The sequence below is a fragment of the Myotis lucifugus genome, unplaced genomic scaffold, assembly GCF_000147115.1.
Source record: "Myotis lucifugus unplaced genomic scaffold, Myoluc2.0 scaffold_83, whole genome shotgun sequence".
NCBI classification, from domain to species: Eukaryota; Metazoa; Chordata; class Mammalia; order Chiroptera; family Vespertilionidae; genus Myotis; species Myotis lucifugus.
In genome coordinates this window covers 3,769,155-3,784,805 of record NW_005871131.1, presented here as the reverse complement: position 1 = coordinate 3,784,805, position 15,651 = coordinate 3,769,155, and the positions used below count along the sequence as shown (strand labels likewise).

The 15,651-nt window shown below is 36.1% G+C and overlaps 1 protein-coding gene across 7 annotated transcripts in view; it reads left to right on the top strand.

The window, feature by feature from the left end:
- The window catches only part of FAM208A (family with sequence similarity 208 member A), a 54,292-nt gene that overhangs the window by 2,423 nt on the left and 36,218 nt on the right, over nt 1-15,651 (top strand). For 5 of the 7 annotated variants that reach the window (XM_014457695.2, XM_023755704.1, XM_014457693.2 and 2 more), the window contains exons 2-7: nt 7,480-7,625; nt 9,127-9,219; nt 10,071-10,143; nt 10,977-11,068; nt 11,533-11,685; nt 14,492-14,616. In XM_014457695.2, coding sequence (XP_014313181.2) covers nt 7,480-7,625; nt 9,127-9,219; nt 10,071-10,143; nt 10,977-11,068; nt 11,533-11,685; nt 14,492-14,616 — 682 coding nt within the window. Of the gene's footprint in view, nt 1-7,479; nt 7,626-9,126; nt 9,220-10,070; nt 10,144-10,976; nt 11,069-11,532; nt 11,686-14,491; nt 14,617-15,651 lie in introns of those variants that run through there. The other 2 variants (XM_023755705.1, XM_023755706.1) reach the window with 2 other exon arrangements.

The following is a 15,651-nucleotide window of genomic DNA, read 5'->3' as shown; positions in this document are numbered from 1 at the left end:
AATATTTATATGCTGAGCAGCAGCTATTCAAATAGTGCAATCATTAAAATGATTTAAATGGAGCCTTTAAAATTAAATAAACAGCTATTTTACCACCATGGACTTTATTCTGTCCAAGCTGAGAGCAGTTGTGCTTGGTGATAGAATTTAGTAGAAAAATTCAACTTTTCATTTTTTATTTTTTCTAATTTTTAATTTCCCCTAAGCCTCACCAGAGGATATTTTTCCATTGATTTTTTTTTAGAGAGTGGAAAGGAGGAGGAGAGACAGAAACATTGATGTGAGAGAGGCACATTGATTGGTTGCCTCCCGCATGCACCCCAACCAGGGCCAGGGATCAAGCCCACAAGCGGTATGTGCCCTTGACTGGAATCGAACCCAGGACCCTTTTGGGGGCTGACGCTCTGCCCACTGAGCAAACCAGCCAGGGCTTCATTATTTAAAACAAAATGCTTTATCAGAAGCAGTGCAGCAGGTACTGTGAGTTTCACAATTTCAAAATCATCTCTTGAAAGGTATAAGATTTGGCTAGGTATAAGTCTACTAATCATGAGTAGTAGATCATTTTTAGTAGATACCTCTGCTTGAACTTTTCAAGTACCAAAGGTTCTGTTGCATTCATATTTTAATATGGAAAACCTTTTCTTGTGGCTATGTTTTCCAGTGAAATTAAAGATTGGGACTTGAATATTTTTTGTACCTTAAAGGTAAATACTATGTGAGTATAGTAACGTGTTGACTCAGTTTTCTTTATCTTGACAATAGGGTAACATCCAAAATACTGCCATTCCAATTAAGTAATGTTGTCAAATACTTTATAATGTTTAATAAGTTGTAGGCATTACTCTAAGCAGTTTATATGTGTTAAATCTCAACAATACTATGTGGTAGGTACTATTCCCATTTTATAGATGAGGAAAGTGAAGTACTGAGAGGTTAAATAACTTGCCCAAGTCACACAGCTAGTAAATGGTGGAGTTGGAATTTGAACCTAGGTGTAGAGTACCTGTCACTACTCAAACTATAGCAAGACTTTTTTTTTAATATGAGTTTTATTTAGTTTTTGATCTGATCTATTTTTAAAAGTTTTTTTTTTAATGTATTTTTTCTTATTTCAGAGATGAAAGAGAGAGAGAGAGAAACATCAGTAATGAGAGAAAATCATTGATCGACTGCCTCCTGCATGCCCCCTACTGGGGATTGAGCCCACAACCCGGGCATGTGCCCTAGACAGGAATTAAACCTGGGAACCTTATTTCCACAGGCCAATGCTCTATCCAATGAGCGAAACCAGCTAGGGCAACAGTGTTCCTTTTTAACCTAAATTTAGAAATGTTTAGCATGTCTTCATCTGTGGGGAATTGAGATTATGTTCATTATAAAATTAATACATTTAGTCGGTACTGATAGATTGAATGACCTATTGACTGGAAGAGAAATTTTACTCTAATATATGTTGTGTTATTTATTGGCTGGGCTGTTTTCTATAATAGTGTAAAGAAGCACTGTTTTACATTTAAACAAATTGTAGAATTGCATTTTTCAGTAGACATTTCACTATTGCCTTCTTTTACTCTAAAATCTAATAGTGTAGGTCATCAAAAGTAAGTTTAAAATGGTAATTGTATTTGATAGGGTTTTTCCCTCCAAAGTTTTTGGGAAATCACTTTCTGTAAAACGTGTTTTGGTTAATGGTTTCTGTAGGGCACACGATTAACTGCTCATGTACGGGTGTCTCGTGCATGTGTATCATCATGCACCTGCATCTATACTGGTCTAGTCTTGGGCTAATTCTCCTCACTTCCCATCTTTTCCCACAAAATTTGTAATTGTTTTTGGAGCTGTCTCCTCCTTAAGGACATGTGCATGGTGTTTCATTAGTTCTGTATGAATGACTGGGTTCTAAGTACCATTGATTTCTCTACATAGAAGTAAACCTGAGGCCAGCCGGTTTGGCTCAGTGGATGGAGCCTGCGAACTGAAAGGTCCCAGGTTCGATTCCGGTCAAGGGCACATGCCCAGGTTGTGGACTCGATCCCCAGTGGGGGACGTGCAGGAGGCAGCCAATCTATGATTCTCTCTCATCATGGATGTTTCTATCTCTTTCTCCCTCTTCCTTCTTCTCTGAAATCAATAAAAAAATATATATAAAAAAGAAGTAAACCTGAGAATGAATGTGTAGACAGAATCTGGTTATTCACATAAAATGTTTGATAGGTGCATGTAAATACTAGGTAATGGAAGTAAAATTTTCTTTGACCTTGTCCCTAGTCCAAAGAAAAAGTCAATAGTGTCATATTTGTACTTGTCTCTGTAGATCTCTGCCAGCATATTCATTGCTAATTCTGCAGTATGTTCAACCTAGAATTAGAGATGAAACACCATTCCTAAAGTCTATAGCAGTTTTATTAGACTGCAGAAAAGTGATTTTTAAAGTAACTTAATTATTGCAAGGAACAAATGGATATTTATTGAGTTTTAATCATTAATACAAGTAGACTTCAGAGAGGTTGGATACAGAGAGAATTACAGACCACATGTGATCCCCAGACTTTTTGTTATTTCCTTTTCTTCCATGAATTAGTCACTTTAAATTGGAATATATATTTCATATTATCCACTTGTGTGTTTTGAAAAGTGGTCCACCTTTTAAAAGTTTAGCTTGTTTTTGTGTATATGTACATAGTATTTTTTTTTACATATACACAATCTTAATAGAAACACAAAGATCAGCATTGACACTAAATAAATTGGTAAAGGTAATTGTGGAAAAATGTTCCTTTTTTTAATATATATATATTTTATTGATTTTTTACAGTGAGGAAGGGAGAGGAATAGAGAGTCAGAAACATCGATGAGAGACGAGAGAGAAGCATCGATCAGCTGCCTCCTGCACACCCCCTACTGGGGATGTGCCTGCAACCAAGGTACATGCCCTTGATGGGAATCGAACCTGGGACCCTTCAGTCTCCAGGCTGACACTCTATCCACTGAGCCAAACCGGCTAGGGCAGAAAAATGTTCCTTTGACTAAGGAATTATTTGATGTCTTAAATTTTATTTCTCTTCCAACTTCGTAAATGTAACATTAAATTCTTTTTTTAAGAAAAATATATTTTATTGATATTTTTACAGGGAGGAAGGAAGAGGGAGAGAGATGGAGAGTTAGAAACATCGATGAGAGAAACATCGATCAGCTGCCTCCTGCACACCCCCTACTGGGGATGTGTCTGAAACCAAGGTACATGCCCTTGACCAGAATCGAACCCGGGAACCTTCAGTCCACAGGCCGAAGCTCTATCTGCTGAGCCAAACCGGTTAGGGCTAACATTAAATTCTTGAGTTTGTTTTGTATGCTGCCAGTAATGAAAAATATTTAGTAATAATATGGACTGGGAGTCAGGAGATTTGGATTCTAGCTCTGATTCTGTGATACAGTGTTTCTTATCTGACTTATAAATCTCCAAGTGCCTTTGTAAATCTCTAAAGCTTTAATCCTATAAAATTTAATTTATAATCAGTTTTGTTGTGAGAGGGAAATCTTGTGAATTGTGATCAGAAATCAACTCATAAGTCATCATTTTGGCATGCATTTGAAGGAAGTCATGTAAATAAGTAAAATTATATATTCCTTAATGTGTGAAAGAACTGTTGTTCTTGTTGCTAACCTTTATAAGGCAAAAAAAAAAAAGGGTTCCATGGCTTTTGGCCCTATTAAATGCATTACCATGAGAAAGATTTCAGAGAAGACACAGAAGAGGATAGAAATAGCATAATCCTAGGCATCAAATTCTTTTTTTATAGATAATTTTCTATGTCTTAAGTGTTCTATATGACTTTTCTAAAGTGAGGAAAAAGAATATATATATATTCTAGATCTTGGAAATATAGTGTGAGCACTTATACACACACTTTTTTTTTTTTTTTTTTAACTTACAGTTTAGGATATAAGATTTGGAGCTCTGGGCAGCCTGAGTTTGAATCCCAGCTTCCCTATTCATTAATTGTGTTACCTTGGCAGGTTTACTTCAGCTGTCTCAGTTTCATTTGTGAAATGGGCACAATGAACTAAATAGGGTGATTTTGATGATTAGGTGAGGTAATGCATGTAAAGCTCTTAGTACAATATCTGAAAAATAGTAATGACCCACTAATTATTAGACTTAATAATTGTCAGAATCCAGAGAACAAAATACTGGATGCTGACTTCCTTTAAGTGAAATGGATGATTAATACATAAAATGTTCTGTTCCCCATTTGGATAGTCACAGGATTGTTTATTATTCTTACCTCAAAAAATGGCCCATAATTAAGATTATGATATATATGTCGTATCTGTAAAGGAAGTGAGGATATGTTGACCAGGGTATATCTAGTGTTAAGAGTATTATTAAGGACAAAATAGACCACCAGGGAATGCACATTCACAACAGAATAGTTAAATTTCTAAACTACATTTAAGGGCATATTGACCTGAATTCTTAAAAATAAGTACCCTTTAGGACAGTACTTTGGGATGAAACAGAAATGTTAAGTACTTTTTTGAAAATAACTTAAATGTTAATTGCTATATAAATTTATATGATTTAATTTTACTCATGATTAGATTGATAGTGGAAATAGTATTGGAGCAGCTCAACTAAGAAAGTAATTTCTTTTATGAAGACTTGTAAAATTTCCTAGAAATTTGAAGCCATATGATACTTTTTGGCATATTTTAGATATCTGAAGTCACTTTGTTAGTTTAGAAACATACAAATTGCCCTAGACAGTTTGGCTCAGTGGATAGAGCATCAGCCCTCGGATTGAAGGGTTCTGGGTTCGATTCCGGTCAAGGACATGTACCTCGCTTGCAGGCTTGATCCCTGACCCTCGTAGGGGCACATGTGGAAAGCAACCAATTGATGTGTCTTTCACATCAATGTTTCTCTCTGTCTCCCCCCCTCCCACTCTCTCTGAAAATCAGTGGGGGGAAATAAACATACAAATCAATCATGCATAAACTATCCAAGTTTTTTTTAATTGAATTCTTTGGGGTGACATTGGTTAATAAAATTATATAGACAATTCTATAATATATCATCTGTATATTGTGTTTACTACCTAAGTCAAGTCTCCTTCAATCACCACTTATCCCCCTTTTCCTCTGGTAGTCATCATACTGTTTATATTGCCTGTGTCCATGAGTTTTGTTTTTTGCTTAATCCCTTCACCTTTTCCCTTCATCCCAGTCCCCCAAATCCCTTCCCTTCTGACAGCTGTCAGTTTATTCTCTGTATCTGTAGTCTGTTTCTATTTTGTTTGTTAGTTTACTTATTTTCTTATTTTGTTCATTAGGTTCTACATATAAGTGAAATCATATGGTAGTTTTAAATCATGCTTGGTCCATTTGGGATATGAAAGCATGTAAGACTAGTCCACAGGCTGTTTTCCTTGCCAAGTTTTTCTCTATTTAGTTGGGGACTGTCACAAAGAAAAACTGTTTTTTCCTACCACATTCTATAGAACAGATTTGAATTTAGACAATGTATTTCTCCTTTTTTGAACTTTCATTTTGTTTTATATATTACTGAATTGTTGAATTTGTCATTCAAAAAATGATGACAATCATTTTTTATTGAGAATAAACTTTGTCAAGTTTTCTTTTATTTTCCTTTACTTATATCAGTGCTTACAATTCTAATTACTGGCATGGTACAATTAGAGTAATGAGCAAGGTAGATATAGTTACTGCTCTCATGGAGCTTATAATAGACTGGAGGCCTGATGCACAAAATTCATGCAAGAATAGGCCTTCCTTCCCCCAGCTGCCGGCACCGGCTTCCCTCGTGGCCCTAGCTTAGTCCGGAAGGTTGTCCTATCTAATTAGCATATTATGCTTTTATTATTATAGATTATTGAGTATATTCATATAGTCCTAATTAGGGTGGGGTTTTTTGTGAGGGCTTTATTTTTTTCCCTACTACTCATCCCAGTCAGTGTCTTTATTGCATTATAACTATGTTAATGTTCTTCCTTTAAAAAATTTTTTTTAGTGTGTGATCCCACAGTAGTGGTGACCATTTAATACTCATTCTGTATCATACAGACAGTTTTGTAAAAATATATATGGACTGGTGAATGAATGGATGGATGGGTATATCATTTGACATCATGACCTTAAAACTATGTAGAGAAAACACAGTAAAAACAACTTATTCGCTGTTGCTGTAAGAGTATGTGTAAGAGCCTGGTCGGTGTGGCTCAGGGTTGAGTGTTGACCTATGAATCAGGAGGTCAAGGTTTGATTCCTGGTCAGGGCACATGCCTGGGTTGTGGACTTGATTCCCAATAGAGGGGGTGCAGGAGGCAGCTGGTCAATGATTCACATCATTGATATTTCTGTCTCTCCCTCTCCCTTCCTTTCTGAAATCAATTTTTAAAAATTCCTATAAAAAAGGAGTATGTATAAGAGAACACTGTTTTCATAAGTATTTTGTGATATTTATTGGTTATAAGTGTTTTGAAAGAATGGTAATAAGTTATCTACAGTGAAAAATAAGTGGTTCCTTTTATGTTTGGGGAAAATTTATATGTATATATACTTGAAATTTGAAATTTATGAGTAAGTTAAACTATTTCATGCATAAAGTAGAAATTTGAGGTTATTAAACCAGCAATCCACTGGTCTAAGAATATTTGACTTAAGTATTTTAGAAATTCAATGGGATGTGGAATAGTTGGAGGAGTGGAGAATAAAAACCTTTATTATCTTTGTGCCAGATGCTGTGCTTAGAACCTTTTCCATGTGTTGTCTGTGTGGCATGTGGCATATAGTGGTTACTTAGGATAGCTAAATTTCTTTGTTCTACAAATGAGAGAACTGAGCTTATGTTTGGTTAAGTAATTGATTTACCCAGGGTCTCCATAAAGCCAGAAAATGCTAGATAGGATATTTGCATTCAGGTTTGACTCTAAAATTTCACATCTTTTCACTAAGTTTTTGTAATAAATGTCCTACCGCTTGTTGATAATACAAGGTGCCAATGGATGCAACATATCTAACTGTAGTACTAAACACCAAATGGAATCATTTTCTTTTATAGACACCTAAATATTTTACTCACTGTTTTTATGCTTTATCAATTAGGGTGTAAACAGTTTGGTGAAATAAATGGTCCACTATTTCAGTGTAACATAAAATAGGAGTTAAGTATATGGGCAAGTTCATATGAGAGTCGAAGCAATTTAGGTTGCCTAATGTCGCATCCCTAAGATTTGCAAAATTATAACATTGTTTGCATGTTTAATGTGAGGTGCTTATTGCTAAAGGATTTGGGCAACTGGTTTTAATTTTTCTTTAGTGAATCAATAAGTATCTCTTCTGCATATCACAAAGTAAGATAATCTTGAAGCCTTTGAAAATTTTATGTAAAAGCCCACAAAAATATGAGAAACTACATTTAAGATTCCATCTTAAAATTAATATTTTTTATTTTAGCACTTTTTCAGCCATTAACTCCAGGATCTCGTGAATTTGAAGATGTTTTAAATATTCTCCATTCATCTTACCTTGAACCAACCTCAGTAACAAATTTTAACTACAAATGTGCTTGCTTGGTACATAATGAGCTTTTGGAAAAGGAGGTATGTTTTAAATTGTAATTGTCATATTCTACAGAATCAATTAGTAGACTGGAATTTGTTTTATTTTTCTTTTCTTTAGAAATGCTAAAGTTTTTGCCAGCCAGAATGACTACTGGTTTAGTGTTGTTCTGTGCACTGAAAAGGTTCCATTACCAGTCAGGGCACATGCCTGGGTTCTAGGTTCAATCTCCAGTTGGGGCATGTACAGAAGGTGGCCCATCGATGTTTCTCTCACATCAGTGTTTTTCTCTCTCACATCTATGTTTTTTTTCTCTCTCTTTACCTTCCTCTCTCTAAGCATGACCTTGAGTGAGGATTAAAAAAAGAAAGCTAAAGTTTTTAGGAAAGCCAAATTATGGAAGGGAAAACACTTAGTTTTAAATGATATCTTTTTAACTATATATTATGCCTAAATTGGAGCATAATGAAATCAAGTGTGTATTTTTTTTTTTTTAGGTTATGCTTAATTTTCCCCCCAACTGTTGGTTGATGTTTGGATTATCTTATTAGTTGAAATTCTTAGTGAAAAAAGTGTGAACAGGGGGAAACAGTTAAGCAATTTAGATAGTGAATTTACATTTCATGTATGTATTAGAATATTCTTTGAATTTTGATTTAGGAAAAGCCAACATGTAATTCTGAAGTAATGCAAATGAGGTGTTTAGAAATATTTGATGTATATATTGCTTTCTAATGTACATGCAATACTATTAACTTTGTACTCTTTTAAGTTGGTTAACTCAGTGCTACCAAAATTTAACTTTGAAAGGACCTTTAATGTTACTGACTCCCAGAGAAAATGAAAACCTTGGTAGTTTGATGTGGTTTCATTTTATGATAGATTATTTGTTAATTTTATATGAAAATGGAGTCTATAGATTCTCTAATTATATTATTAAAGATCAATAATGGCCTGCATACTACATATAAATCTATTAGATATGGGCTCCATATTTTGAATGTATCTATCTTGTATCTTTAGATACAAGCAAAAGCCAGCAGTTTCAGGTGACTTAGAGTTCAGATGTACTTACACCAAGTCGCTTTTTATCCTGGAAATATGTTTGGAGCATGTTTTATGTACATAGCATTGAGATACACTTATAAAGAAATGAAACATTTTTTCTTGTCTAATTGAGTTTATAGTTTAGAAGTGGGTCATTCAACAGATTTATTAAGATACTCTTTGCAGTGCACCATGTTAAAATGAGTGATCCAAAGATAACTAAAACATAAAAATATATTAGAGAGTTGGAGTTGTAAAATTTTAATAGAAATTAAGTTAAAATTGATAAATACTAGATGCTCATTTGACTATATTGTGAAGGTAAAAAACCAATTAAAACAGTAAAAAAATGGGAGCACAGAAATTATAAGGAGAGAAAAGATAATTTGTACTTTAGTAGGTTTGGGTTTTTTTAGAAATAAAATTACTGAAACTCTTAGCTTAAAAAATATAATTACATGCTACAGAGCTCTTTATAGGTTTAATTTCACTTAGTTTACAGAAAAACGAAGAGAACTGAAGTCTGATGGCCGTTCAGATAAAGAACTTTCAGAATCCTATGCATTTTTGATGGTTGATCGCTATCAGGTAAGTGATTCATTTAAAAAAAGCAATTTGAGAATGTTCTCATTGTTAGTTACTAATTTTTTATTTATTCAGCAGTGCACTTGATAATTATAAGTAACATTTTCTTGATGTACAAGTAGAAGCAATAATTTAGTGAGGCAAAGCTATTTCATTGTTTTGTAATTTGTTTTTCAAATGTGCTCATTTTTTTCTGACGAAACCTATTTTTTTTTTTTTACTTTAGAATGTGCTTGATAATGAATAATTTTCCCTTTATTAAAATATGTTATCTCCTTTATTGTTGGTTATATGTGCTTGGAACCAGTTTTTCCATCTTCAATTGAAGATTCTTTTAAAAATATTTTTATTGATTTCAGAGAGGAAGGGAGAGGGAGAGAGGTAGAAACATCAGTGATGAGAGAGAATCATTGATTGGCTGCCTCTTGCACACCCCTACTGAGGATTGAGCCTGTAAGTGGGGCATGTGCCCTGACGGAATCAAAACGTGACCTCCTGGTTCATAGGTCTACACTCAAACACTGAGCCATGCCGGCCAGGCTTTAGTTGAAGATTTTTAGACAGAGTTACTTTCTCTTTAGTTTTAATTCACTCTAAAATGGTTGCTTATATATGAGCAATATGAATTCTGAGTATCTAGCATAAACAAAACTGGATTCCAGTTATGGTTATATTGGAAGTGTAAGCCAGTTTCACATTAATATTTTGTCATAAACTGTCTTACATATAAAATTTCTATAATGTTAAAAATACATAACTTAGAAGCTTAGATTTTATTTAAAACAAGTTTACAAAATATCTTTTCACACTTTTAATATATTATGATTGCAAGATGAAGTGTTTTGTTTATTTAGGTTCAAAGCATATGTGAAAAAGGACTACAGGTGGGCCAGTCCAAAATAACAATTCTTGGCAGTCCTTCCATGGGTAATCTTTTTTCTTTTTTCATTTGTGTACTATGAAGTTGCCATTTAAAAATATATTATTTAATTTTACTGCAATTCTTATAATTACATTTATGTACTAGAAGCCCGGTGCACGAAATTTGTGCACTGGGGGGTTGGGGAGTTCTTCCTCAGCCCGGCCTGCACCCTCTCCAATCCAGGACCCCTCAGGGAATGTCCGACTGCCGGTTTAGGGCCTGCCGGTCTGATCGCCCTAACTGCTCCCCCCTGCTGGCCTGATCCCTGACTGCTCTCCCCTGCTAGCCTGATCCCTAACTGTTCTCCCCTACTAGCCTGATCCCTAACTGTTCTCCCCTGCTGGCCCGATTTCCCTAACTGCTCTCCCCTGCTGGCCTAATCCCCCTAACTGCTCTCCCCTGCCGACCTGATCGCCCCTAACCGCCTCTGCCTCGGCCCTGCCACCATGGCTTTGGAAGGATGTCCAGAAGATGTCTGGTCTAATTAGCATATTACCCTTTTATCAGTTGTCATAGTCCCAGAAAAGGAGACTGATGTTAGGTTCTGTGATGTGAAACCAGTTTTATTATTTGTTTCTGATTTTTGCATGCTATCCAAATTGATTTTAAGTCTCTCTCTCTCTTTTTTTTTGGTCTTAGTCGAGTACTAGTAGATTTTGAAATTTTTTATTTGTTTCATGTTTTATTCTTGCCTTGGTGAAATATAAGCAATCTTCACTGTCATTACATTTTTTTAAAAAGGTGTTGGTCATATCATTTATTATCATTAGATTAAATATATTTTTTTGTATTTGTGTCATTCAAATTTAAATTAAAAAAATTTTTTCCTCTTTACTAGGTATCTATCTTTCTAAGTATCCTGATTTGTTACAAGCTAATCCTTTAGAAGCTGGAACAGTGGGTGATGTTGTTATTTTTAAAATAATGAAGGTAATTTCAACTTTTACATTTCATATATCAAAGACAACATTTGATTTGGATTTTAGTTGACCCTGTTTTTAGGAGATTAAATTAAAAAACAGCTTGCTTGTGTTTGGTATAGAAAGATACTTTTGAGAGTGATTTGCCATCTTTGATGTAAGCTTACTGTATTTTAGAGTTTGCAAACTTTCCAAAAAAATAGAATGAAGAAAGGAGGGTAATATATTGGTAATGTCATTTAGGCTATTGAAAAGTTTTGTGAATAAAATTTTTTCTTTGTTATAAAACAAATTCAAACAATTTTTTTATGGTTAACTTTTTCTTCAATATTTGCAAAATGTGTTGGGTGATACTTTATTGTCAGATATTAAAGGAAAAAACTGTTATAGGTGATTTATATTTAAAGAAATATTCTATAATTATATAGTCAATAATTAGGTTTGGGTGGACTTAAAATGTTTTCTCTGTTTTAGGGTAAAATAAAAAGTATATATGAACCCATGGGTGTAAAAAGTTTGGAATCTAAAAGTGCTTTGGATCCAACACCAAAGCATGAATGTCACGTGTCGAAGAATGCCAATAGAATTACATCACTTTTGGCTTACCGAGCCTATGAGCTTACTCAAGTAAGTACCTGAACCCATTTTAGTGTTATGACCTGATATCTGTTTGTCACCAAATCCTTTAAAATGCCCCATTTTCAATTCCCTCTGCCACCACACCAGTCTAGGCTCTGGTTTCCACATATTACTGCCAGACTCCAGTGTCTTGGCTGTTTGTTCAGTGTTTCCAAGACAACTTAGAAATATATACTTGCAGATAATATTCAGAGTCCTTAGCCTAGCTCACCCTGCCTGAATACTGTTATTTTCATCTTGTTTTGTTTGTTTGTTTGTTTTTCTTTTGTATGAGCTCTGCCCTAAACCTCATTTCATTTGAAATTTTGGCTTTTCTTGGCCTAGAAAGTTTTTGCCTAATAAAATACTACTCATCCCTCAAGGTAGAGTTGAAGCCCCTTGAAATACCTTAATTCATACTATTTTGTACTATTGACTTGATAAAATATTTTCTACTTTTATTAACTTTTTAAGATGCAAACTTAGAATTAATTTTTAACCTTTACTCAGATATAATTGATACACAGTAAACTACACATACTTGAAAGTGTTCTAATTGATAAATTTTAGTCATTGTGTTTTATATGATGTTTGACTATGAAGTAAGGTAATTTTTAAATTAAAATGTTTCTAACAAATGTGCAGGAGGCAGCCGATTGATATTTAAATAAAAAAACTTAATTTTTTCTTTCTGAAGAATCTCAGTGTGCAAGACTCGTTGGTGGGGGCTTTTAGCAAAAATTATATTCACCAAAGTTGTCTGGACTCATTTGATTACCTTCTGGACAGGGGTAGTATTGGTAGGTAAGAGATATACACTTATAGTAATTACTAGAGGCCCGGTGCACAAAAATTTGTGCACTTGGGGGTAGGGGGTCCCTCAGCCAGGCCTGTGCCCTTTCGCAGTCTGGGACCCCTCGGGGGTGACCACTTGCTGGCTTAGGCCTGCTCCCCGGGGGATTGGGCCTAAGATGGCAATCAGACATCCCTCTGGCAGCCCGGCAGCCCTCAGGGGATGTCCACTTACCAGCAGGGAGCAGACCTAAGCTGCAGTCGGACATCCTTAGCGCTGCTGAGGAGGCAGGTGAGGCTCCCACCACCACTGCTGTACTGGCAGCCGTCAGCCTGGCTTGTGGCTGAGCAGAGCTCCCCCAATAAGAGCGCACTGACCACCAGAGGGCAGCTCCTGCATTGAGTGTCCCCTGGTGGTCAGTGTGTGTCATAGTGACCAGTCATTCCCAGTCATTCTGCTGTTAGGGTCAGTTTGCATATTACCCTTTTACTATATAGGATAGAGGCTTGGTGCATGGGAGGGGGCCGTCTGGTTTGCCCTGAAGGGTGTCCCGGATCAGGGTGGGGGTCCTGCTTGGGTGCCTGCCAGCCTGGGTGAGGGGGCTGATGGCTGTTTGCAGCTGGTCACACCCCCTTCAGGGTGGGGGTCCCTACTGGGGTGCCTGGCCAGTCTGGGTGAGGGGTTGAGGGCTGTTTTCAAGCTGGTGGGTGACTGAAGCTCCCAGCATCTTTTTTTCTTCTTTTATTTAAATTTACCTTCTATGGCTGTCACTGGAGCTGAGAGCCGGCTCCAGCTCTGAGGCGTTGGCTGGCTGAAAGCAGGTATCTGGAGTTTGTTTAGCTTCTATAATTGCAACATTGTTGCATCCGGAGCTCAGAGCTGGGCTGCGGCAGGCAGGGAACCTTGGCTTCCTCCGTCACTGGAGCAACCAAGCCTCATGTTTGCTTCAGCTGCATGGCTGCCGGCCACCATCTTGGCTGGCAGTTAATTTGCATATCTCGCTGATTAGCCAATGGGAAGGGTAGCAAAGTTATGGTTAATTACCATGTTTCTCTATTATTAGATAGGATTGGCTTTTCTAGCAGAACTTGTAAACTGGTTTGTATTTCAAAAAACTTTTCAGGCATTTTCAGAGCAACAACATTATTGAAATCATTACCCCAAGGGAATGGACTTCGAAGCATAATGCCTTGTTTATAAACTGGGGCTCTCTCTTTTTTAAAAAAAATATGTTTTTATTGATTTCAGAGAGGAAGCGAAAGGGAAAAAAGGATAGAAACATCAATGATGAGAGAGAATCATTGCTCGGCTGCCTCCTGCACACCCCCCTACTGGGGATCGAGCCTACAACCCAGGCCTGTGCCCTGACCAGGGATCTGAGCCATAACCTCCGGGTTCATGGGTTGACCAAACTACTAGTCTGCAAGTCACAAAACCCTGGTCTAATGAATATTGTGAATAGGTGAAGGGGAGATGCAGATGGGCAGTAGGAAGAGGGTCGACTACCTGTGTTTGTGATTTCTCTTGCTACTTTGTTTGCAGTTAGAGCCAAGACTATGTTTTCCTTTTGACATGAACAACATGGTAGGTTTGGTTGAGGTTGTGTCTGTAGTATTTTAATTTTGTATCAAATTGGCTTTTCTGAGCTGATTTGGGAGCCCCATTTGTAACATTTTTATGAGGAAATTTGTTGACCATATTCCTGATTGTCAAGTCTTCAGAAGTAAATTTTTGGAATACCTACTAGTATTCTGGCATCCAAGATATATATATATATATATGTGTGTGTGTGTGTATGTGTGTGTGTGTGTGTGTGTGTGTATGTATATAAAATTTATATCCTAAAATGAATATAAAGTATAAATTATTATAGTTAAATTGGCAAGCATTGTTTAAAGATATTTTCTGGTAGAGGCACATTTAAGTGTTATATTTTTCAAAAACCAGGCAGATAAACACAAGATTCCCACTCTGTACTTTTGCTTTCTTAATGAAGTTAATTTTGCATTTTTTTATTTTTAGTATTACTTCTATGAGTATGGCTTTGATGAACTAAGGCGAAGACCAAGACACGTGTGTCCATATGCAGTTGTGTCTTTTACTTACCAAGATGATATACAACCTCCGAAGTTTGTACCTTCATTAAGGTAAGGTTTAGGAGTTTTGGGCATCATCCAGAATGGTATTATATTATATAACCTGGACTGCATAGTTAGAAGGAGCACTTTGTTTTGTTCCTATTTTTTTCCCCCTTAATATTAATTAGATACGTAAATGTTCATTGTGATTTAAAAGGTCAGTGTAGCCCAGCTGGTGTGGCTCAGTGGTTGAGCATCGACCTATGAACCAAGAGGTGATGTTTGATTCCCGGTCAGGGCATATGCCCAAGTTGTAGGTTTGACCCCCCAGTGGCATGCAGGAGGCAGCCAATCAGTGATTCTGTCTCATTGTTAGTGTTTCTATCTCTCTCTCCCTCTCTCTGAAATCAGTAAAAATATATTTAAAATGTTAATATAAAGGACAGATACTGAAACTATATGGAAATATAAGCTAAAGTTTACTTGAACCTCACAGTTAACCCTCTTTTTCCTTGATATTGAAGGTTTGCATAGTTGAGTAAATGTAGTTTTTATAAGTGAAATTTTATGTGTTAGCTCTCCTGGAAATCGGGAGCTTCTACTAAAGAAGCCCCAGCTCCCCCCTCAAACCAGTTAAACCAAAATCAGGTATAAAGTAGCTTACGCATTGGTAGTTTTTAAAAGCTTCCAAGTGATTTCTGATTTTTTTTTTCTAGAGAGAGGAAGGGAAAGAGATAGATAAAAACATTGATGAGAGAGAAAGATCATTGATTGGTTGTCTCCTGCACGCCCCCTACTGGGGATTGAGCCCTTAACCCCAGGCATATGCCCTGACTGGGAATCGAAACAGTGACCTCTTGGACGCTCAACTACTGAGCCAAACCGGCCAGGCTGATTCTGATTTTTAGTCAGAGTTGAGTACCATTGATTTCCTGTAAGCTCTAATATAAGGTGACCAAATACAAAGTAGTTTCCCCTTTTTTTGTTCCCATGTAATTATTCCAGAAAATGTTTTGGCAAAATTAAGTAAGGATATAGGTGAAATGGTCAAATATCTACATATTTTTAATTTGAGTACCCATAGTCAAAGTCATGTATGATATA